General features: G+C 39.6%; 3 protein-coding genes across 4 annotated transcripts; 2 read left to right on the forward strand and 1 right to left on the reverse strand.

Moving 5' to 3' along the window:
• Positions 1–2,793: 2,793 nt before the first annotated feature.
• Positions 2,794–9,649, forward strand: pi4k2a (phosphatidylinositol 4-kinase type 2 alpha). The gene is made up of 9 exons (XM_080302740.1): positions 2,794–3,428; positions 5,230–5,430; positions 5,519–5,650; positions 6,036–6,189; positions 6,335–6,396; positions 7,634–7,733; positions 7,972–8,109; positions 8,226–8,281; positions 8,410–9,649. Exons 1-9 carry the CDS (start codon positions 3,090–3,092, stop codon positions 8,569–8,571), a joined length of 1,344 nt encoding a protein of 447 aa, XP_080158866.1. The 5' UTR covers positions 2,794–3,089; the 3' UTR covers positions 8,572–9,649.
• Positions 9,650–11,755: 2,106 nt separating this feature from the next.
• On the reverse strand, positions 11,756–15,194 carry avpi1 (arginine vasopressin induced 1). The gene is made up of 4 exons (XM_026170219.2): positions 15,108–15,194; positions 14,461–14,691; positions 13,158–13,604; positions 11,756–12,273 (listed from the first exon to the last, which is right to left on the reverse strand). The coding sequence occupies exons 3-4, from the start codon at positions 13,517–13,519 to the stop codon at positions 12,072–12,074; spliced, it is 564 nt and encodes a 187-aa protein (XP_026026004.1). The 5' UTR covers positions 13,520–13,604; positions 14,461–14,691; positions 15,108–15,194; the 3' UTR covers positions 11,756–12,071.
• A 959-nt stretch (positions 15,195–16,153) lies between these two features.
• On the forward strand, positions 16,154–22,649 carry LOC113023823 (uncharacterized). Of its 2 annotated transcripts, none has more exons than XM_026170216.2 (3): positions 16,154–17,015; positions 18,085–18,423; positions 21,220–22,649. In XM_026170216.2, exons 1-3 carry the CDS (start codon positions 16,454–16,456, stop codon positions 21,810–21,812), a joined length of 1,494 nt encoding a protein of 497 aa, XP_026026001.1. In that variant the 5' UTR covers positions 16,154–16,453; the 3' UTR covers positions 21,813–22,649. The 2 variants fall into 2 exon arrangements, with proteins under 2 accessions (XP_026026001.1, XP_026026002.1); XM_026170217.2 differs by having other exon boundaries at positions 21,223–22,649.
• The last annotated feature ends 1,171 nt before the right edge of the window (positions 22,650–23,820 follow it).

The raw sequence follows: 23,820 nt of genomic DNA on the forward strand, positions 1-23,820 counted from the left end.
AATGGAGGAGGGGAGGCAGGAAGATGCGCACAGCGGCACGTCCACACCGGTGTTTGTGCATCATGTTAGCACGTGCCTGTAAAAAAATCACGAATGATCATTTTAATCGTTGAAAAAAAAAAGTCATATATCGCATATCCTCACTAAGTTAGAAACATATATTCAATTCAGTTTAATGAGTGGCAAGAGAAGAGAGCAGAGGGAGACACATGGGAGAGAGACGAAGTTTCAAATTTGTTACTGTTGATTAAATCCAGTTACTGGTTATTGAATTTATACACTACTCTGTGGTGTATAAATACACGGAGAGCGAAAGATTGATCATATTTAAGATAGAACCATTAGTCAATGGTAGCATCTATGAAACATGATCCAAACATAAGACTGTGCCATAATCTCAAAGCTAGTCTACATAGTTTCTGTTGCCACTGTCAAAAATGCGATAATCGGTTACTTTCATAATTCTTTAGGTCACTGTAGACAATTTACTTAAATGCATTATATTCAAAGATGTTATAGATATTTGTGCACTTTATTAACACGAAGGAGACAATTTTAGAAACACCACTAAAGCACCACTAGTATCATATTAATAACAAACACTATAGCCTCATCACATATTTAGACACATATAGATTACCAGTAAAAGTAAAAAATGACAGCAGAACTATTGTGTAAAATCTAAAACACCTGTTGGGTTATAAAAATCAATCACTGATACAAAAGGTGAGTCAGTTTTGTCACTTTTTTTTTCTCTTTTAACTCCCAGACTCCCATTTGACAAATAAATTATTTATATGTGATTACATGATTTATTATTTATCATTAATATTTTAAAATTAATATAAAATCGTTTTAAACTGAGTATATTTAAATAAGGAATCCTTTATGGTTAGAAACCCTGAGATGTGAGTTGGGTTTTCCTGTTACTCATTGGAATTTTCAGACATTCATCACACTGAGACGTGGTAGTCGTGTGATGAGTATGCACTTAGCGTACCCGCATTTAAACCACACTTTGTCTTCAAATGTTCAGTGTGACTCTAAATTCAGAAAGGTTCAGATTTTAACACCCCCTACTCAAGATATTAAGCCTTCTTCTTATAATGGATAGCATCCATTCTAACAACAGGAGCAAAGGGTGAGAAGTGGCAAATGAGTGCACATATACCAGCAGATTCACATCACTTTTAATGGAAACTATACCATCTACAGGTAAAAGACATCCCCCACTAAAAATTTAGAGCATATACATTTGTCTTTTCCAATAAAGCACGGAGAAGGCATCTCCCTGTCACCCCTGTAGGGGGTGCTATGTGTCTCTTTCTCAAGCCTCTTGGCCTGAGCGTTTGAAGACTGTTGTATCTCAGCAGTTCTGAGACAGGACAGAGACCTCTGATAGAATCTGTTAGAGATGCTCTTCCAGCTTGGAGTTTGCTATCCGTCTCAGTGTATACCATCTCAGCTTGCACATTACATCGTGCTATATGCTGTTGGATAGTCTCCAGGGCACCTTTGCACAGGCTAAAACTTGGGTCTTCTTGGCTGTGGTAGACTCCTGCTTCCATGGATCTTGGTTCTGATGATGGCATGATCAGACCCTCTGTGCTGTCCTTTAAGTCAGCCTTTAAGCCACTGGTAGGATTTCATGATGTTACCAACTTCCTCTATCTGTCCATGGTACATCCCACAAAGAGGTTGGTCATCCATGATAGTTCCTCATCACCATTTATCATCCGCTGCCTAAGGCATTCTGATGTTATATGACTCAACAAGGACTGAGAACACTCCTACACACATGTTCTCAGTATAGATATGATGGCTAACCAACCAGACAGAGTAGCGGTGGCACAGTGATAAATGTAGCTATACCAAAGGAATCCCAGATCTTAGTCCAGGAAGGTGCAGTCCTAGGAAAAGCAAAGATACTGCACGGGACCCTCAAAGACCACCTGCAGGGTGAATGGGGAATCTGTGTTTGTGCATGCATGTATAATTGACTGGGGACAGGGCATTCTTTTTAGTTTTTTTTAATATACCACAAGTATGAAAATAATTTATTTTATCATTGATGGGAACGGGAAACATGTCTACATGTAAAAGCTAGGTACGTCAGCCCGATGTCACCCAGAAATGTCTCTAAGTGTAAACCAGAAAAAAATACAAAATAATGATAATGATGCTTTGTATAGCTGAATCCTTAATTGCAAGAGGTTGCACAGGATATGGAACTGTATATTCTCATTTGAAACAGATTTTTCCTCCGGATGCCCTGCCATCGGGTCTTCTGTGTGTTAGGTGAAGATGTTAACGAACTCTAGACAAACAAGACAGTAAATCATACATGTGCATGATAGTATAAAAAAAAAAAGAATTAAGAATAAATTGTTTTAAAATAGTTTTAAAAATTCCATAGAGTCTAGTTTTGTTATGTTTCAGTATCTTGAACTGTGACCCATTGCCTGATTGTTAAATGTTTGTTTTTTTTTTTACATTTAAAAATATCACCAGAAATCATTAGAAATGACACGTCCAATTCCAACTTTCCATGACTCAACTTCAGTTTCCATAATTATATTATGACACTGATTTATCTAATTCTCCTAATTAAATTGAAAGCGCTTTCATGCAGTACTTGAATCTAAATATAAGTCCTTTTTTATCAGCCTGGCAGAATTTACCGACATCTACAAGTAAAACTGTTATAACCCAGTCTGATAACATCCTAAAAAGGCCCCGTGATAAAAACACAGGACGTGTTTATCAAAGGCTTTTTTGTGGGGTTAATTGATTGGGTTAACTTTTCTCTCACGTGCTTTCCGTGGGCGGAACTATTCTGTCCAATCACTGCAACAGATTAGCTTGCTGAAGTGGCTATTTGCACGCTGATTGGTTACAGATCAAAACACTTCACGGGTCCCGCCTCTTCCCGGAAGCTGACGGTCATCTGATTTTTTTTTTCTTGTTCCTTGTTAGCAAGCGTCAGTGCTAGCTAACAAAACATCGATTCCACTTTCTTTTCGGTCTTCTATTTCCTCTCTGCATCCATTATTAGGAGTTAAAGGAACTTCTCGTCTACCTCCCAAGTCATGGACGAGACGAGTCCGCTTGTCTCTCCGCTCCGGGACTCGGGTGATTTCACCTACTGCCCCACGGAGCCCACCAGCCCCCGGGGCGCGTTTGGAAGCACGCCGGGCTCCGTGGTGCGCATCACGGCCGGCAGTCCGGGGCGCAATCGAGAGAGACAGCCGCTTCTGGATCGAGACCGTGGAAACACGCCACGGGAGGCGCACAGGAATGAATTCCCAGAAGACCCCGAGTTCAGGGAGATCATCCGAAAGGCCGAACGAGCTATAGAGGAGGGGATCTACCCCGAGAGGATCTATCAGGGTTCCAGTGGGAGCTATTTTGTCAAAGATTCACAGGGGGTAAGAAGACTTGCTAACTTAAATCTGCCTCTTAACTGACCTGTCATTTGAGGGATTTGTGAAACCCGAGAGGTTGTTGGTGTTGTCTGAAAACACTTAAGGGTGTTTTGAGAAGTGTTACTTGGTCCCAGGAAAGGCCTCGTGATGACTTTGCAGATACACTGTAAGTCTAGATAAACTAATTATCATCCAATCGAATAGCCAGATACTGAAGAGAATTGGAGGTTGGTATATGAATAATACAATGCAACAGAGAAAGTTTAAATAAAACATAGCCCGAGATTCCATAAGAGGGGCTTTAGGGTTTTTTCCTTCCTTCTCAGCTCAGGTTTTCTTCTCAGATATTTATTTTCTCTAAGTACTTTACCTCTATTTCACCTCCACTACCAATTTGTAATCACCTAATGTGCTGTGACAGAAGGGTGAGGTGTCCACAGGAAACCCAGGCACAGTGACAACATGCGAGCATGCAACCCCAGCTGAAGTTGGAACTTTGAATTGGTAACCAGTGCACCACTGTCCGTGCCAGTGTAGACTTAGTTCTGACTTAATTACTCATAATCACAGATGTCAGTGGTTCCAACACTAGGTCCAGTAATGCCAGGACTCTTTATGCACCAAATCAGTGAAAAATAGGTTAATTAAAAAACACACACAGACACAACCCAAATGGACCTGGGGTATTCTTTTTATTTTACTGGCCACACTGATGCTGTTTTTTAGGTTATGCATTGCACATCAGCGCACCCTAAATAAGACACACACTGCAGGCCGCTTCCAACAAATATATCTGTCTTCAACCAAAATTATGAATGTTATATACCAATTGCAAAACTCCTATAACAAATTACTTGCTTTCTTCTAAAATGCTTTCATCACCATTGTTACTGTAAGTGTGTTGACACATGTTCATTATCTACATCCCAGCTAGTGTAAGTAATCTGTTAGCGACTCTGTATCTGACCAGCTGTCCCGGTGACAGCAACACATATTCAAATAACATACATGATTTTTAGGCTTCTTTTTTTTTTTCAGATGATACTCTAAAGTTTCATGATTGGAGCCAGCTTGAGCAGCTCACTGACACCTTCCTCCCAGTTTCTCCCAGTGTGTTAAGTTGTTTAAGAAAAGAGAAGTGTGCCTCAAGGCATCTGAGATGGATCCACACAAATGCATTTTCCGTCTAATCACACCAGCTTTATTGTGCTGCTTGTTAAGGCTGAATGTGTGAGGTTTTTATCCAGTGACCTGCTGCTCCCATTCACCTCCCATTCTCCACCTCTCCAGTTTCCTTAGTCACTACCGTGATTAGTAGTCATGTGCTTGCTCCCTGTGAGGATATAACTCTTCAGTGACCAAGGTTTATGTTGTAATTGCCGCATGAGATACACTATACGCACCATGTAATGTAACATGTGACTTCTATAAAGAATTATAACCACCATACCAAAAATCTGCCTTTTGCCTATCCTGTGAAACTGTCATCCTGTGTAGCTTTTAAAATAAGTTTAAAGGTTCTAGTTTCATTTCAGCCATAATATGGTTTCAGTATACAATTTCAGTTCATGTTGTTAATGGCTTTTATTATTTAAACTACAGGATAATTCTGCTTTCTGTTATTCTCTATTCTGTGTTGGTGTCAGATTTAAAAAACAAAACAAAAAAGAAACACATTGTCTTTGAATTTTACTGTTTGTCTCATACATATATGTAAACCTGCCCTTCTTACTCTATCTTCTCTGCATGGGCCACTTTATCTGCAATTTATTTTATTTTTCTTCCATTCTGTCTCCCTTTGCAGAAGATAATTGGTGTGTTCAAACCTAAAAATGAAGAGCCCTATGGGCAGCTGAATCCCAAGTGGACCAAGTGGCTCCAGAAACTGTGTTGTCCGTGCTGTTTTGGCCGTGACTGTTTGGTCCTGAACCAGGGCTACCTCTCAGAAGCTGGGGCCAGTCTGGTTGATCAGAAACTGGAGCTCAATATTGTTCCCAGGACCAAGGTATAAACTCTCAGGGCAGTGTCTTCACATTACAAAGGTCAGTAAAGAAAAAATTTTCCCTCTTTTTAATCAGAATTTCTACTTTTAGGTGGTGTATTTGGCAAGTGAAACATTCAACTATAGTGCCATAGACAGGGTCAAGTCTCGAGGAAAAAGGCTAGCTTTGGAGAAGGTGCCTAAAGTGGGCCAGCGCTTTCACAGGATTGGACTGCCACCCAAGGTAATCTGGTACATTGGTTTTATGCAAGTCATTTTATTCAGTTATTAATTTGTTTATTATTCTACAAATATTCTTAAATGTATTCTTACATTTCTATGAAATGTTCAGTTTCTCTCATCAAGAGATTTAAGCTTGTTTCTCATGAAATAATCATGTTCATCATTATTGATTAGCTTATAAAATCAAATGCCGTTTTAGCTGTAGTGGACACAATATCTATGTTTGGTCATCAACCCACATAAATATTAAAAAAAACTCCCAGGGATAAAATACCATTTTAGGTCATTTCAGATGAAGAGTTGTAGGCTTTTTAACTTTCTTGGGAAAATGATTTCGAAATCTATCAGAAAATCTCTAATTTGCAGTACTTTTTCTGCTTCAACAGGTCGGTTCTTTTCAGCTCTTTGTTGAGGGATACAAGGATGCAGATTTCTGGCTGCGAAGGTTTGAAGCAGAGCCTTTGCCCGAAAACACCAACCGGCAGCTCCAGCTGCAGTTTGAGCGGCTCGTAGTCCTCGATTATATTATCAGGAATACAGGTACGTACTCACAACCGTAAGTAAACGAAGCAGAGTGAACTCATTTATCACTGTTGAAAACATTTATTGTGCTCATTGCAGAGCGTGTAGTGCTGCTTTGGTTAGGATTGGGTTTATCTGAATTTGAATATTTTTTGCACCCCAGACCGGGGAAATGACAACTGGTTGCTGAAGTACGACTGTCCCATGGACACTGTTGGAAACCGGGTGAGAAACACACACACGAAAGCTTAAGTGCAAATACATTTAGAGTTGTAATATTAATTTTCAGAAATGCTAATTAAAATATAACTGTCAGGAAAAGCACAGGTAGCGATTTACATTTTTCCTGTAGGCAAAACATGTTTCCCACACAAACATCAACCAACCAGCTGATCTGAGCATCTTTTTATTCTTTTTATAAAATAAAAGACAATAACCTACTGCTCAGTCTAAACTACAGTGAGGCTGAGAACATGAATGTAGTAGTACAGGATGTGGTCTTAGTATTGTTTCATGTTGTAGCATGCAGATGGAGAAAGGCAGATGTCTCTTAAAGTGCTGTTTGATTATTGCAGTTGGATGCTACAACATTGTTGTAGTCAGGCAGACTTGCTGCTAACCTAAAAACAATATTATTTTTTAACTGCAGTTTCATTATCTTAGTAAGGACACATAAATAACTAAACATAACAGATTTTATGGAAATCTGTCTATGTTTCATGTATCTGAAAGGAAATAAAAATTATCGATGTTGATATAGATTACCGATATATCCAATTTTTAAATCACCAAAAATCAGTATCGGTATTAGCAGATGAGCTAGCATTAGCTTACATTAGCAAGAAAAAAGACGTCTCGCTTTTGAGCAACAAAATCAAGTGAAGGTCCCTCAGTGAATCAACCCTGTTAGAATTAAATGAGAATCTGTTCATATATTTGCAATAAATAAATGAATCGTTAACATATGAAGAATGAGAGTGGCATGCTGTTGCCTCACAGTAATAAGGTCCTGGGTTCCAAACCATTAACCAGCTGTGGACCAGCCTGTTTATTGTCCCCGTGCCTGCTTTAATCTTCTTGGGTTCTCTGGCTACGGTCCAAAGATGTTTATGTCAGGTTAAGTGGTTATCCTAAATCAGCCGTAGGTGTTAATGCAACAGTCAGTGGTTGCCCCTCTCTTTTAGCCCTGCAATAGACTGGCGATGCATTCGGGCTGTACTTTGCCTTGTGCCCAGTGACAGCTGGAAGAGTTACAACCCATGTCTCAACAGTGAATTAGATAAGTGGATGAAAATGGATGGATGGATACGTGAAAAATGCTAAACATTGCAATTTTAATATTGTTAATTTTTTTTTTTGTTATTGTTTTTGCTCATTCTGCATTGTGAAGGCCAAATGCTTTCTCCCGAAAAGGTCAGTAGTTAAATATGTATTTGTTATATTTATGTTTTTATCTGTCCAGGACACAGACTGGGTGGTAGTAAAGGATCCTATCATCAAGTTGGCAGCCATAGACAACGGCCTAGCATTCCCCCTGAAACACCCTGACTCCTGGAGAGCTTGTAAGCACCGTTTAAACCACTCATTGTTCAACTTAAGAACATTATTCTTCCCTTGAGAAAAAGAAAGAGCTTTTTATTTTTCCTTTTTATAAGTACGTACATTTTATATACATTGACTGTATCTTTGCTTGTTTCATTAGGTTTTAATTAATTTTCTCTTCGTTTTGATTTCACAAATAATTGCTGAGCTCTTTACAAGCAATATATTCAATTAGAATGTTTCCTTGTCCAATCACAGACCCCTTTTACTGGGCGTGGCTTCCCCAGGCCAAAGTTCCTTTCTCTCAGGAAATCAGAGAGATAGTGCTTCCTAAACTCAGTGACCCAAATTTCATCAAAGACCTAGAAGAGGACCTCTATGAACTCTTTAAGGCAAGTCATCATTAATTTTTGTGGCATAGACTGATGTAAGTGAGAGAAGTTTGAAGTGAAAACAAGGATGGAGAGGATGGCTATGGTATATACATGTTATCTACTGTGTCTCACAGAAAGATCCTGGTTTTGACAGAGGACAGTTTCACAGACAAGTAGCTGTTATGAGGGGACAGGTGAGTTGTCGTTTCTGAAATTGTCTGTCTAGACAGCAAAACCTAATGGTGAGGACAAAAAGTGGGAAATGATTCTTAATATATGTATGAGTTTAAGATGTGACAAACCTCTCAATTTGCATCCCAAGATCTTGAACCTGTGCCAAGCCCTGAAAGATGGTAAAACACCCCTCCAGTTGGTCCAGATGCCTCCAGTAATTGTTGAAACAGCCAGAGCTCCTCAGAGAGCAAACAGTGAGTCTTACACGCAGAGTTTCCAGAGCAGGAGACCCTTCTTCACCTGGTGGTAGAAAAGAAGCAGAAGAAGAGAAACAACAAGGAGCTGGAGCGAGAAAAGCAATTGAGAACATTAGTGTTTGGATGAAGGACACTACAGAACCTGAGGGCACAGGTTTTAATTTTTTTTTTTTTCCTTGAAATGGAATTAGTCCTCACATCTCCCATCCTTTCCTTATGGATAATTCAGTAGCAGAGTGTGAGTTGGTGAATGTTAAGAAGCGGCCAAAAGAGGAAGAATTTCATAACGTATCTTCCCTGTTTTACTTATGTGCCTTTTGTGGAGGTCAGCTTAAAAACTGATGATGTGATGAAGATTTTGTACCTTCTTGTGAAAGATTTCAGTGAGGTGACTGTTCTGTTGGAATCCTGGGTGCACACAATGTTTGTTCACGCACACTCGTCAGAAGCCTCTCATGTTGTTGTTTTTTATGGGAAGTGTTGAAGTCCATGTTTTGTTTGCTTTTTTCCATATCTCTCATCCTTCAATATCCACATGTATATTCCCTCCCACAAAGTTCAAAACCCCGGGTTGGTGAAAGCAGTTGTGCCACTAAATCATTATTTTATTTTACTTTATTTTTTAACAAATAAGAGAAGTGTTCATTGTGACCAAGTATGACAGATTCAGGAAACAGGCACTCAGTGGTGTGCATGCCTTTACACAATGAACATCGACCATGTGAACTGGTTTCACATGGTTCCTCCTAAGATCAGGATCTGCAAGTCATCTTGGTTGATGTAGAAAAGCTGAGGTACTTTTGGTTTAAGAACTTAACTGTTTGTTAAGTTAAGGTAAGTGTGAGTTTGAGTGGCTCGTCTAATGTGTCTACTCCCTCTGAGGAATTGAGTCTTTGGTGAAGAAAACAAAATTACTGCATCTGCAACTAAACAAAGGGGAGTGGTGGTTGCTCGTCCATCAGCTCCTTTTGTTTTGGACTCTTGGTTTGAGTTGATTTTCTGTCTCCAAGGTGGACCTAAGTAAACAAAGAAGTAACTTTCTGCTGTATTGAACTGACATGAAATGTAATGCACTGTATAATTTGTATGTAATATTTAATGACAGATTATAATTAAAACATATTCCATTAATACAGGCGATTTGTGCGTTTGTGACTGTTGATTATAATTGATTTTATTACAATACAAAAGAATAGAACAGCCCTTTATTGTCATTGTACATGTACAATCAAAAAATAAGAAGTGCAAGAATAATTTGCTCATGTTCAAGCAGAACTAAAGTTTGTTAGTTTTTCAAAACTATACTTTCAGTTTATGGCTTTTTTTCTTTCTTTTTTTTTTTAATGGATAGAAAATTTTTTTTAATCATGACTGAGTCATGAACAAATAATAAACTTTATTATTCTGTTGGATTTGCACTGAATTTTTTAACTGAACAACCTTTAACACCGGACTAGCACACTTTAATCTGACAACAGTTATTCATGCGTATCGAGTTGCATGGAGAGGGAACCACAGGCAGCACTTTTGAAGTCTATTTTGCATTTTGGCCTTGTCTTTAAAATTGTTCCACTCTTAATTAAGACTCAGTGCTATGCTCAGTATCCTTTTCTGTTGACAGTTGATATAAAATCAGGACCACTTCACTGTTGAACTGTTTTTTAATGCAAATAACTAATTATCCAATCGCAGGCAAGCAACTCATCGTGCATATAAACATAGAACAGACGACCTGCTGAAGTCCAAATTGAGCATCAGAATGGGGGATAAAGGTTATTTTAAGTAATTTTGAACGTAGCATGGTTGTTGGTGCCAGATTTTTTTTTTCCACACAATCATCTGGGTTTACAGAGCATGGCAGTGAGCGGCATTTCTCTGGGCGAAAATGCCTTGCTGGTGCCAGAGGTCAGAGGAGAATGGCCAGACTGCTGACTGCTGAATCTTGAAGCCGATGGGCTAGAGCAGCAGAAGACCGAACCACATGCCACTGCTTCAAAGAAGAGGAAACTGAGAGAGACAGGAGAAGATTGGAAAAGTATTGCCTGGTTTGATGAGTTGCTTTTTCTGATGCAACATTTGGATAGTGGGGTCAGAATTTGGCGACTCAAACTTGGTGTAATGGAGTGGGGGATCTTTTGGGGAATCAGCCTACCTGAGTAGTGTACCCATCTTCTGTTGGCTGCTTCCAGCAAGACAACATCCCATGTAATGAAGTTAAGATAATCTCAAACAGGTTTATTGAACATGCCAATGAATTCACTGTACTCTAATATCCTCCACGGTCACCAGTTCTCCAACAAGCAACCTCTGCATTGCAGTAGAATGGAAAATTCACATTATGAATGTGCATGCAAAGCCACAGCAACTGTGTGATGCTATCATGTCAATACTGACCAAAATCTCTGAGGAATATTTCCAGCACCTTGTTGAATCTATTTCACGAAGAATTAAAGCAGTTCTGTAATCAGGTTCCAACCCTGGTGTGCATCGTGGGTTTGTCACACGTAGTGACAAACCCACAGTAACCACCCAACTTTCTTCAGCTTGTTGATTTATTCATTGTTTTCACTGCCAGTTTTAATGATTTGGTTCATTCTCCTTTGTCCCCTTATTCTCTGGGTTAGCATCGCACTTGTTTGCAGAAAAGAGCACTGATCAACCCACAGTACACTCTCTCCACCACCCATCGACAAACACAATTAGCACCCAGCTGGTAAATATATTGGGGAATTTAGCAACTAAGATTTAGCAACCAGATAGAGAATGTTGTATTTAAATTTACCAGATGGCTAGAACTAACTGTAAATTCATGCTAGTGTGTTGTAAATAGGCAACTTTACAATATGGTACCTTTTTTTCTGTTGCTGAAAAGCTAATCCAGGGTTTGAAATGAATGTGAGTGAATTGTTTTATTATTTATATGTACATTTCAGACATGCAGTTTGTGGGGGTAGGTTAATTGATCAATCTAAATTGCCCATAGGTGTGAATGCAGGAGTGAATGTGAGTGCGAATGGTTGTCTGTCCCTGTGTGTTGGCCCTGTGACAGACTGGCGACCTGTCCAGGGTGTACCCCACCTCTCACCCTATGACAGCTGGGATAGGCCCCAGCGCCCCCCACGACCCTGAAAAGGATACGTGGAAGCGAATGGATGGATGGATGTACATTTCACCGCTAACTATTTATTTTAAATTTATGATTGCTTTGATATTCTGTGACACATTGAAATATCCATATAAAAGTATTTCCCTCTGTTTATTCAAAAATATTTCACTCTGTGTATAAGAATTGTAGTGTACAGAACAGCTCATTAAAAAACCACAACAACAACAATAAAACTGTTCATTCTAGCCTCTTTCCAACAACTCTCTTTGTGAGTAGACACACATTTGAATTTCCTATAATAGATTGTCCTTTAATTTGCATGCAGATTTACCACAGTTCATAAAGTTGTGCTAGTGTCTAATACGTATAGTGCATGATAGCAGAAGCGCGTACTTCTAAACAAAATCAGCCTTCAGTTTTGTTGCATCTTCATCCAAAATCTAGTTTTTAATAGAGGATGCGATGAAGGTAACGTTCAGAGTCTCTGGCGTCCTCAAGCCTTGTCACCCCCAACCTCCATGATGAAGGTTTGAAGGGATTTTGACTATCTGAGATGTCTTCCTCAGTTGGCAACAGAAATTCTCCTGCACTTGGAGCTTTAGTGGTTTCTTCATCATCAGCACTAAAGTCAGATAATGGCTCCTTAATCCTGGAACAAAGATAAATAACTCTTGGTTAGGCAGTTAAATACACTGTCACAAAGACACATTATAATTTGAGGATCTGAACATTTCATTTGCTGTTTATATTCTAAAATTCTAATTCCTTTGCAGTTGGCCTGATGGTTTGATACTAATGTGTATGGTACTCTAAAGCAGAAATATAGCCACAGACGAGCTACAATGAGAGAACAGCCATAAAGAAAATTTGTAGGTTGCCACATGGAAAAGAAGTTAAATTACAACGTAACAAGTAAAAACGTTATTGACAATTACTTTTACTTTATGGTTGTAGAACAGAATAAAGTTACAATGTCTCTTTATTTCTCCAGAAATAGAAAAAAAGCCTTTCAGCAAGTGAAATGAATATGTCATTTGTGGCATACAAAAAAGTGTCAAAAATAAATTGTCACATTAGACATTTAGCATGAGAAAACAAGCTGAACTATACAGTCAAACAGAGTTTCACAACTTTAGCTCACAGCGTTGTCAAAGAAGTAACACTGAGTAATTCTGTTAATACTGCACCACTCTGTCGCCGACCTTCACCACGCTGTGAGACTTTATTATTACTCTAAGAACTCTTATTTCATCTCAGTGAGGAATGTAGAAACAGATGTATGACTGTGTGTGTGTGTGTGTGTGACAGAATGCAGGGGAACACACAGTCATGTGAGGTTAAAATGAGTTTGTTAGACACATGACAATTGTTTGCTGCATTTAGGCAGGAGCTTGTGTAACCCAAAGTTTAACTGGTGACAGTATTACTGATACGAGGGGGAAACAATTTTCTACAAATAAAATCTAAAATCATTATCTTCACACATCCTGTCTTTTCTTATTTTGTGTAGGAAAAGACAAAACAGACACAAACCTGAGATATCCCAGTGCTCTGTTCCACTTGTGATCTTTCCGTCCCTCGACTCTGATTCCTGCTTTATTCCTTGCTCGGACTCTCAGTCCTACCAAGGCCTCGGCCAGCCCTGTTTCTTCCCCTTCTTTCTCATCCTTTTCTTCATTTGCTCCTGGCATATCGTCATCTATCCCCTGCCACACCAGCTTCGCCCGATGCTCAGCATTTCTCTCCCCTGACATTCTGAACAGCCTGTGTAGCTGATGCATGTTCAAGCCTGTAAAAATGTTAGAGCATCCAGACTTTCGGCTGCGTCGACTGGAAATGTTCCACTGCATAAGGAGACTTTCCTCACTGGAGCTGGATTCCAGGGAATCTGCCATGTCACACGGTTGGAGAATTTCTGGGTTGTTATATAAGGGCACGAGGATGATGATGTGAACCCAATGTACGGGCACTGCTGAGAGTCTGGAAGATAAGGTAAAAGAGAGAGAATTAAAAGGAGAGAGACTAACCTGGTCAAACTAAGGATAAGGATAAGGATAAAGAGATCACAACCACAAGCTTTTATCCAGCAGACAATTTCCATGACTGGAGCCAAAAAAACTATTTACCAACACCATCCTTGTCTGACAAACTCTTATCTCATTACTCATGGGTATTGGGTTAAGTACAGTATGTAGGGAGTTTGTTGGGCACATTACAACTTACACATTGTACAAACTCATGTACTTGCACACATCCATGTGAAAACACTTATGTGGGACTGCAAATAGCAAATTTCTCTTACCAATATATTTTTTCAGTGACTTAACTGGGCCATAAAAAGTCAGATTTTCTAATTGTTTAATTGTATTAAGTAAAACCTGAAAAAGAATAAATCTGAGAAGACGAAAACGACAGAATTTTGTATTTTTTGCTAAATCATGACAACATGTGTTCAAGCCCCCTGTAGGCTTTCAAAAAACATGCATGTGTATCTTTAAAAAAAAAAAAACATTAACAAAACACCACCTCATGTTTGAAGTGGGTGACTTCAGGTCTTTTTGCTGTTTCAGGAGAAACTGGTATTTTTAAGATTAGGCTAGCTTTTTGCTTTTTTGCTTTTGTTTTGGCTGATGAGAACTGATAAGGAAATTGGAAGTTTCATAGGCTATTCACAGCCTAATAGTTCTATGCGTCACATTGTTGTGACAGCCAGTCTCCATGTCATATCTAAAGCATCAAAAGCCCCAAATCTACATCAAATAATTCTCCATTATCATCTTGACAGTGTATCCCAAATATAACTGTAAACTACAAATGCAATAATAAGGGTGCTTACCTTCAGTCTGAGTGAGACAACTGTATGCACTAGGCCAGTAGACAGACAACCTGATTAATGAACCGGCATCCAAAGTGTAACCTTCACACCGGCTAATGCCCAGCCGACCCACTTCACAGGGGCGCGTCAGTGGCACGCGGTGTCACGAGGAACGTAAAGGAATAATCAAAGAGTAGGCTAATCCATTAGTGACGTTAGTGTTTGTGCGCTCACCTCACAGCAAGAGTCCGCCTGTAGCATTCAAAAAGAAAAACAATAACCAACAGAGCAAACATTAACCCCACCACATGGATTTGTGCTTTTAATCTCGCACAAATCCATGTGGCGAGATTAAAAGCGGGGTTATTTTGTCTTAAAATTCTAAATAGCCGTCTAATTAACCTTACAGGTATCTATGCATGAGAGCTGAACATGAGTGCATTGCTTGAGCATGAGCTTCAGGATCTCCTGAAGAATATTGAATAGATCAAAATGGTCTGAGGCATCATAACTGTCTTATTTGATAAGTTTATTTCAAGCCTCTTTTATGCATTTCTCCCATTTCTTCCGTCAACGAAATTTCAGTGGTACTTCTATCTATACCTTCCTGTTATTAATGAGATTAATAAAGTGAAGTCGTTAATAAAACCCACGCAAAGCAATTTTACCTGTAAAAAAAGTGAGTGCGCCATTATTAACTTATTTTAGACAAGCTGAACTAAAGCTAATACCTCCTACGATTAAAGCCACTGAAATTACTGCCGTTATCCAGTCTCTGTTCAGACGTTCAACATCATTTAATAGCACATACCACGTGACCCATTGTTCCTACCATTCGGCAAGAAGCCTGGTGGAAAGGTAGCAATTAGCAATGGCTGGTTTAGAGGTAATGTAAAGTTTTTTATTCATATACTCTCATACGGCCCTGACTTATATAAACTCATAACGCTCCATTTTTTTATTTATTTATTTATTTTTACCGTGTAGGAGGTTGATTGTAATTTAAATAAAACAGAAGTACATCAAACTGTATATGCTTATAAACACTGATAAAAGGAAGCACTGTGACTGTGGAAGACCCAAACCCTGAATTTAGAGTTTAATGTGATCGTCAACAGGAAAAGGACAGATTTTAAAAGTTAACCATTTACTTAAGATAACGAGCATTTAGTAGATCCAAGATTCTAGCTTAACTTGCTCGAAATACCTTAACTATTTACTTTCAGGATGTCGCTGACGTTAAAAAACAAAGCTCGTTTTCTACAGCAGGTGTAGAGCACCTAATTAAGACCAATTAGCAGGCGTGTGAGGAGATCTCTTTAAAAACTCATAAAACGCCTGGTGGTTATTTCTCTTGCGTGTGACCAGCGTTTCCTTTCAAGACCAAACATGCGTGGGCTTTTTGCTGGATTAAAAGCTGGCCGGGTTCTTATACCCGGGTCAGGTATTCAACAAAGAGCAACTTACATCCATGGCAAACCGCCCAAAGATAAAATAGGCGCTGTCGTAAGTAGACGCTAATTCCATGTCTGTTGAATATGTTACAAATTTTGACTGGTGGTAACAGAAGTAACATGTTGTTGTTCTGCAGCAATCTGCCTTTGTCTTGATGGTGATGTCTCTGGCCATCCTAGGGCCTTCTGGTTGGATTCTTTCCCGCCTAGACCATTACAAAACCCGTGACTGATGGAAGACGTCCCAGGAGCAGTCGTTACACCTGTGCTTGCCCTTAAAAGAGCATAATTTCAGATATTTCAGTCGTTGCTGAGATAATAAATTTAGGTTTCTCAGTTGTACTTTGTCCTTTTTTTCTTTTTTTACCAACAAAGTGATGCACTTCGCCGTTTGGACCACTAGTTGGCACATAAGCAATTGTTGGCGGAAGTAAAACCTCTCACTTTGCTTATAAACGAGCTCCATCAGTACAAGGGGTCCATTATTGGGGAAATCACGTGCTCATCAGGGGTTTTAATATTAAGTCATTGCACAGCGTTAGTGGGTCGTTAAACGCACCATGAAGCCGCAGCTGTTTGGGACCAAAGAGCGACCGTGCGTAACAAACAAAACCAGCGCGGACGCTGCGCTGTCCTTTCAAGAGGAGCTTGTAGCTGCCATACACGGAGCATTTGAAGTGGCCGTGGAGATCGCGGTTCGCGAGGTGAAAAAGCTTGTGGCAGGTCAGGTGACGAGCGACATCTATGAAGAGATACGACGAGAAAACGAGTCCCTCAAACAAAGGCTGCAGAGAGCCGAAGCTAAGCTGGACTCTGCGCGCAGAGAGGAGAACTGTGGAAGCCCTCTTACTACAAATCAGCTCTTCGGTGCCATAAAATACACCGATCAACCGCCACACCCCAACTGCAGTCAAATAAGCACAAGTGCTGTGGGCAGTGTGCTCAGCCGCACAGAGGTCAGAGGTGACACTACCCCTGCGGGTCACAGTGGAGCGCATCAGCCTCGTGACACCCACGATCTACATTTGAGAAGACCCGACGAGCGCAGATCGCGCGAGGAAGAGAGAATAAATGACGCAGCTTCAGATCCAGAAAATGAGGCGAACGATGGATGCACTAGAGGTACTTGTGAGACTTGTTCTCTTTCATTACTGCCCCAGTAATTGCCTCAGCATCCTAGTTATATTTAGATCACGATGTGTGCACAGAAACTAACAGCTAAACTGTTAATGCATGGGGATGAACATTTTTCACACGTTTTGTAGACAAGTGTGAAACCAGTGATGCACAGTTTTAACAACAATGTTTTACTAGCAGGATTGCTGAAGTGCAAACAGTCACCTTTTTGCTATTTTAATTTTTATTTATTTATTTTAACACAGTTAAGATTGCGGCCAATGCAAAGACTTAAACAATATACCTGTTGGTTTGTGTGTGAATCCACCAAGTGCAAAGATCTGTGCCACACCAGATGTTTGTGCACAGCAAAATCTCCAGTGCTGATTTTCTAACACTGGGATATTTTCCAGTGTTAGAAAATCAGCACTGCTCAGTGTTAGCCATTGTTAATTTTCAAAACTGACTAGGTTACTTTTAAACATATAACACTGTCAAAAGTGTTAATTTAACACTCAACAGTGTTGTATTTAACACTCAGAGGTGTGGACCCATATAGACACTCTCTAGCGTTAATTTAACACTGGAGATTTTGCTGTGTGGGATTATGATACGAAGGGCACCTCGGTGTGAACCATATATATATTTAATTTTGTGTAATATACTGGGATAATTATAATAAGAGCTATGTTGTTATATTTGTAACATATGGTATTATTTCATTTAGTAAGAACAGTAACAAAATAAACTATCTTGGAGCAACTGTGACCACATAATTTCCTCTGGGATTAAAGTATTCTGATTCTGGCTTTTGACCTGTGCCCTGATTACATGCCTGATGGTTTCAGACTAGAGAGAAAAGAGGCTAACGCTGTAATGATTTCCAAACATAAAGTTCTGGATCCTCACATCTGTTTTGAGTTCTGTTTTTAAAGTAACTGTTTTTGGAAACAGTTGCAAAGGTACTGTGCTCAAGCTCCATAGAAGGCTGACTTTAAATTTATTTTATAATGTATGGAAAAATTGTCTTAGTTTTCTAATTTAAAAGAAATCATTAAATGCTCTTTATTTGCAGAGGTAACTGAAGAGATTTCTCGCGTTTGTATGGTGAAGATCGAACGTATGAACCCAGTATGTCCAAACCAAGCAGCTCAAGATGGCATCTCACCACCACTTCCCAGCGTTCTTGGCAAATCCACTCGAGAGCTGGTTACTCAGGTTACTGTAAAGCAGGAGAAGCCAGAAGAGGAAACGCATGGTTCCTCTTGCTGTTTGGATTCCTTTAAAGTGGAGGATTTTAGCCTGGAGAGTATATCTGGAGTCCAGTCCAAAATGTTGGAGTGGAAACCAGAAGTGCAGGATATTCAGAGCCAAGATTCAAACTCTCAGCTGTCCAGCGATGGGCTCGATCAGGGTAAGAGCGAAAACTGCCACAAAGTATTCCCTCTGTTACAACAAATAAGGTTGAAATTAAGATCAGATTTGCAATATCTAACAATGACATACTCACCTAAAGTGGAAAAGTCTTTGAAACTGCATTTACCTCATGGGAGGGTAAAATGTTTGAGATTCAAGAGGGCTTAAAAAAACCCAGGCCTGTAAACACAGTTAACACATTGCAGAGCCTTCTCTCATGAATTGTTTAGTTTTACAAATGTACTGCACTGACGTTTCCAATATTCAGATTTAGAAATGTGGAATCAACAAGAGTAAATAGACATTTTTCCTTGTGATCAAGTTGCTGAAAGATCATCCAGGGAAATTTTTGTCATTTTTGGAGCTGCAGGCCAGTCACATTTGCAGCTAGATTTGATCATTATGGGAAATTATTGTCTGTTTCCGAAATTACTATTAAAACTGGTAGATGGACTATATGCCAACTCACCATGTGCTATTTCACTGGGTGCAAAATGATTAGCTGTTCATTTTACTTAGCATTAACAAGCATTAAAGTTGTGCTTAAATTATATGTGTAAGTCCACTTACGATGTAATTAAAATAGTTTAATCTCAAATGAAGCAATTGTAATGCAATTTAGATGGTAAATGGCCTGTATTTATATAGCGCTTTACTAGTCCCTAAAGCGCTTTACATATCCAGTCATCCACCCATTCACACACAGGTGATGGCAAGCTACATTGTAGCCACAGCCACCCTGGGGCGCACTGACAGAGGCGAGGCTGCCGGACACTGGCGCCACCGGGCCCTCTGACCACCATCAGTAGGTAACGGGTGAAGTGTCTTGCCCAAGGACACAACGACCAAGACTGTCCAAGCCGGGGCTCGAACCGGCAACCTTCCGATTACAAGGCGAACTCCCAACTCTTGAGCCACGATCGCCCCTAAGGTTAATTAATGTGGTATGTTTGAGCCATAGATGCAATTATGCCATCACTGAGCCAATCTATAGTATTTCTGAGTACTTGTGTACACATATTTTGTTAAATCCACAGCATAGAAAAATGTTGTTAAAGGTCTTTGACAGTAAATATCTTACATTGCTATTGTCTTTTCTGTTTATTCATTTGAATAGGCTGTGAATAACTAAAATACAGACAGACTTGCTGAGGATTTGGTAGAGCTGTGTGATCACACCTCTCTATGTTAGTATCCAGCAGACAAACACAACTATATCTCTGTGCAAGAGACTGGATCAAGGTGACAAGGAAAAGTTGGTTTAAGCTCTAAACAAATGGCAGGTGCAGAGAGCATGACTTGTAGTGTGAGTTTGGGACCTGTAGTGTCCTGGCTACTTCCAGATAGTGGAAAACATATAAGACTCTTTTCTTCCCACTGCCACAAAAAGGAATGCTAAGGGGATTGAACCAAGTTGGTCCTAAATTCTGAGGGATTGTTGTGAGTTTTAGCATTTGGAACTCTTAGGTGATGAAGGGAGCAGACATTCAGCTGATGGAAATAAACCAGAACATGCTTGTCTAATGGTATAACATGTAGAAGAGGCAGGAACTCTTAGTGCTGCTTCAGAGTCCTGTGCTGCTTGCAGCTTGCCCCGAGTCTGACAAGCATCTACAGGAGTAAGCAGTGCTCAAGCCATGCCAGCACAACAGGAGCATCACTGGCAGCTGCTAGAGATGACAGCAGATCAGACGCAACAGAGGGAGATGACTTCTAGTCACCTCCCACATCCCATCATGTCAAAGCAATCAGTGAAGAGAAAGACCTACCAGCATTCTTTCTGACACCTCAGATCATCGCACCAGCAGGACAAGCAGTACTTTCTGTGCCAGCAGTTAACTTCACCAGCCCACAGTCCATTCTGACTGCCACCATAGTGGAAGCTGGACAAGCTCCAAGGAAGCTGTATAGGGAATTGTGAAAGTGAGAACAAATGTTTGGCCAGTTCTGCCCTTCTGGGACTGAGCACAGCCAACACGATGACAGAATACGGGCTTAGTGAAAGATTATTTTTTATAATTTTATCTCCTGAGTTTGTATAATTAAATTAGACATCATAGTCATACAAGAACAACAGCAGTTTCCTGTTTGTGTTCAGGTAGATAGAAATACTTTCATTCATGACCCAGAGTAGTTTTTGTTTTTCGGTTGGCATTGTTACTTTACATTACAAAGATTCTGGGTTTGAAATTTTTGGGATGTTTTTAGTGTTCTGGCACCGATACAGCAGTTTCTTCACGTGGTTCAAATACATACATGTTCAGTTAACTAGCGATGCTGGATTGAGTTTATCTGTGCATGTGAGATAAACAAAAAGTTGGCGGTGCAGGGAAATGAATGGGTTTATTGGCTTGCAATGTAAAATGATCTAAGTTGCTAGTGGGACAAAAGTTCTATATAAGTAACAGACAATTTCTCATTATCAATAATATTGATTGGTTGTACACCCAGTATGCAATAGAAAATTTGCCTCATACCCATGTGCCAGTCAAACAGCACAACATTTATGCTTTCCTACTGTCTAGTGATGCAAAATTTTAACATCTGGACTTCCAGTCAGGCGGCTAAATGTCAGATTATTCCTCAGATTATTCTAAAGGATTCAAAAAATGTTTGACCATTGTTTTTATATAGAGCAATCTACTGACTTAAAACACTTATTTGTTTACATGTATTATGTATGTACTACATGAATTCTGATCTTTAAGGCTAATGAAGTTTGTGTAATTGAAAAATATATTTTTTTAAATAATTATTCTACAGTGTAATTAACTCTGCATGTTATGTCTTTCAGCAGCTCATCCTTCAAACCCAGCCTCCACCCTTCAACCGCCCACAGATCTTCCATCCCTCCCTGCAGAGTTCTCCAGTATCTTCCAGCTGTCCGAACCAGCTCCTGTGTCAGAGGCCGCTCCACAGGTTTACCCAGTCAATGTTCGAACCAGTCATAAACTCAACCACCCCGTAGCTACCCTCTATGCCTGTAAGTCCTGTGGTCAGACTTTCCATCTGCCCAGCTTGTTGCGCCGACACACTGGCCAGTGCCAGCTAAGGTTCCAGCAACGCTGTCAGCAACCTGTGGCAGGAAGCAAGAGGGCCAGATTGCAGCTTTACCCACCGGGTTGCAGCCCCTTCCGCTGCACAGTGTGCAACCGAGAGTTCAATCGCATGGAGAATCTCAAGACCCACCTTCGAATCCACACAGGAGAGAGGCCATATACCTGCTCAGTCTGCTCAAAGTGTTTCCGTCATTCTGGTGCTTTAACCAGGCACTTCCGCATCCACACTGGAGAGAAGCCTTACATCTGTGGACAGTGTGGAAAGTCTTTTAGAAACTGTGGTGGGCTCAAATTCCACCAGCGCTCTCATAGCAAGCAGCTACAGTAGTGTGGTTCTTGAGATTGGAATTTTGTTATGCAATATGCATAAAAGTTGATTTTATGCAAGGCTTAATATGTTTAAATTTTATTTTTATGTTAGCAGCCACCTATCAGTCCTGCCTCTGCTGAGTAAAATGTCAAAGAAAGACGTTTAATATTTTCCCATGCACACGTGATATACAGGCACAGCACGCTCAGAAGAGTCATGTCTAAAAACAAGCAACATTCACAATACAGGACGCAAATATTTACGTTTCTGAGGTGCGCCATGCTCAGTGGCCATAATCAGTCCCTACTGTATATTGATATAACCCGAAATGACTCACCAGTATGAGGTCTCTCTGTGCAATCCACTTTTTTTTTTTTTTTAAGACCAGGTTTTCCCTTTGAGACTGTGTTGTTTCAAAAGAAATCTTACAAAGCAGTATCTCAAGTTATAGATACTGCAACGAGCATCTTAGGTCACCTGTCAAAAACTAAAACTATCTAACTCTCAGACAAATTTAAATGCTTTTATGATTACATGGTGAAAAGAAAATAAGCTCCAGGAACTGTAGCTCAGTGATCACTGAGGTCAACATTTAAATGCATACGGTATATGTCAGGTCAGTAGTAAGTGCTGAAAACTAAATGTGTGTGGAGCCTTTCAGTGTAATTCCAAGTGCCATTTTAATTATGTTCGTGGTATTGAAGAAACTACTGGTTGAGCCAGTATGTGTTTATGCCAATCCCGTTTTTATAATTGTCTGTGACTCACATATGTACTACTGTATGTCTCTTATTTCGACTACACTATGTAAAATAATGTATATGGACTAATAAAAGTAGTATTTAAAAGTAGAAAGTCACAAAGTGGATCCTTTTTTTTTTTTTTTTTTTTTTTTTTTTTTTTGTTTGTTTAATCAGTCACCTGATCTTAACCCAGTAGAGGAGTTTTTCAGTTAACAACGGGGAACTGTACGAAAACAATTTCCTAAACAATGAATGAATTAAAGTTGAAACTTGTTATTTATTTATCATCTTTTTTTTTTTTTTTTTTTTTTTTTTAAGCTAAGGTAACTAATGTTTAAGGTTAACAAAAGAAATAATGTGTCATTCAAGTCTCTCCCAGACTAAACTAGCAGCATTCAGTTATTCACCGGTTAGGTCGCCGGTTCGATCCCTGGGCTCTCTGTCCTGGTCGTTGTGTCCCTGGGCAAGACACTTTACCCTACTTGCCTACTGGTGTTGGCCAGAGGGGCCGATGGCGCGATATGGCAGCCTCGCTTCTGTCAGTCTGCCCCAGGGCAGCTGTGGCTACAACTGTAGCTGCCTCCACCAGTGTGTGAATGTGAGAGTGAATGAATAGTGGTATTGTAAAGCGCTTTGAGGGTCTCGAAAAGCGCTATATAAATCCAATCCATTATTATTATTATTATTATTATTTAGTGTTTCATTTGATTGTTATTAACTGCTCCACTTGTCTTGCTGACACTTTTATATCATCTTCCTCTTTTTTCTTCTTTCTTTGCTCATTTGCAGAAGGATACTCCTTCATTTTTGCTGAATAGCTTTGCAAAATTGCAAAACCTTAACTTAAGCTTCCTCTGTTATTTCTATTACATTCTGCCTGTGTGTTGGGATTTAAAGCAACAGTCTAAATTCCACAGCTGCTATTTAATCTTCATCAACTGCTGTACAGTAAATGTGTGGTCAAGGACTGACTGAAGCTCTTTAAACCAGGTGAGTTTTACTTTGTCATGACTTCAACTTGTGTAGTTCCATCAGTGTATTTTGTTTAACTGTTTTACTTTCACTAATAATCAACAAAAACCTATTTCCACATCTACTGGAGCCCCCCCCCCCAAAAAAAAACAAAAAAGCAAAATCATCCTTTAATTAGATGTTTTGGTATGAAAACTATTCTGATAAATCATAACAGTCAAATCTCTGACAGTCTGAATAATTTCTGCTTTAAAGGTCACAAAGAGACATTATTATTATTATCATCATTACTCACAAAATTACTTTCAATA

This window comes from Astatotilapia calliptera, chromosome 6 (assembly GCF_964374335.1).
Source record: "Astatotilapia calliptera chromosome 6, fAstCal68.1, whole genome shotgun sequence".
Classification (NCBI taxonomy): domain Eukaryota; kingdom Metazoa; phylum Chordata; class Actinopteri; order Cichliformes; family Cichlidae; genus Astatotilapia; species Astatotilapia calliptera.

What these genes read in the sequence shown, in the direction of transcription:
- pi4k2a (XM_080302740.1), top strand. Translation starts at nt 3,090, where the DNA reads ATGGACGAGACGAGTCCGCTTGTCTCTCCGCTCCGGGACTCGGGTGAT. An exon ending in GGATTGGACTGCCACCCAAG is followed by an intron (nt 5,651 to 6,035) that starts GTAATCTGGTAC and finishes CTGCTTCAACAG; the next exon opens with GTCGGTTCTTTTCAGCTCTT. An exon ending in TAGCTGTTATGAGGGGACAG is followed by an intron (nt 8,282 to 8,409) that starts GTGAGTTGTCGT and finishes TTGCATCCCAAG; the next exon opens with ATCTTGAACCTGTGCCAAGC.
- avpi1 (XM_026170219.2), bottom strand. Translation starts at nt 13,519, where the DNA reads ATGGCAGATTCCCTGGAATCCAGCTCCAGTGAGGAAAGTCTCCTTATG. An exon ending in AGAGCACTGGGATATCTCAG is followed by an intron (nt 12,274 to 13,157) that starts GTTTGTGTCTGT and finishes TCTTTGTTCCAG; the next exon opens with GATTAAGGAGCCATTATCTG.
- LOC113023823 (XM_026170216.2), top strand. Translation starts at nt 16,454, where the DNA reads ATGAAGCCGCAGCTGTTTGGGACCAAAGAGCGACCGTGCGTAACAAAC. An exon ending in GAACGATGGATGCACTAGAG is followed by an intron (nt 17,016 to 18,084) that starts GTACTTGTGAGA and finishes CTTTATTTGCAG; the next exon opens with AGGTAACTGAAGAGATTTCT. An exon ending in CAGCGATGGGCTCGATCAGG is followed by an intron (nt 18,424 to 21,219) that starts GTAAGAGCGAAA and finishes TATGTCTTTCAG; the next exon opens with CAGCTCATCCTTCAAACCCA.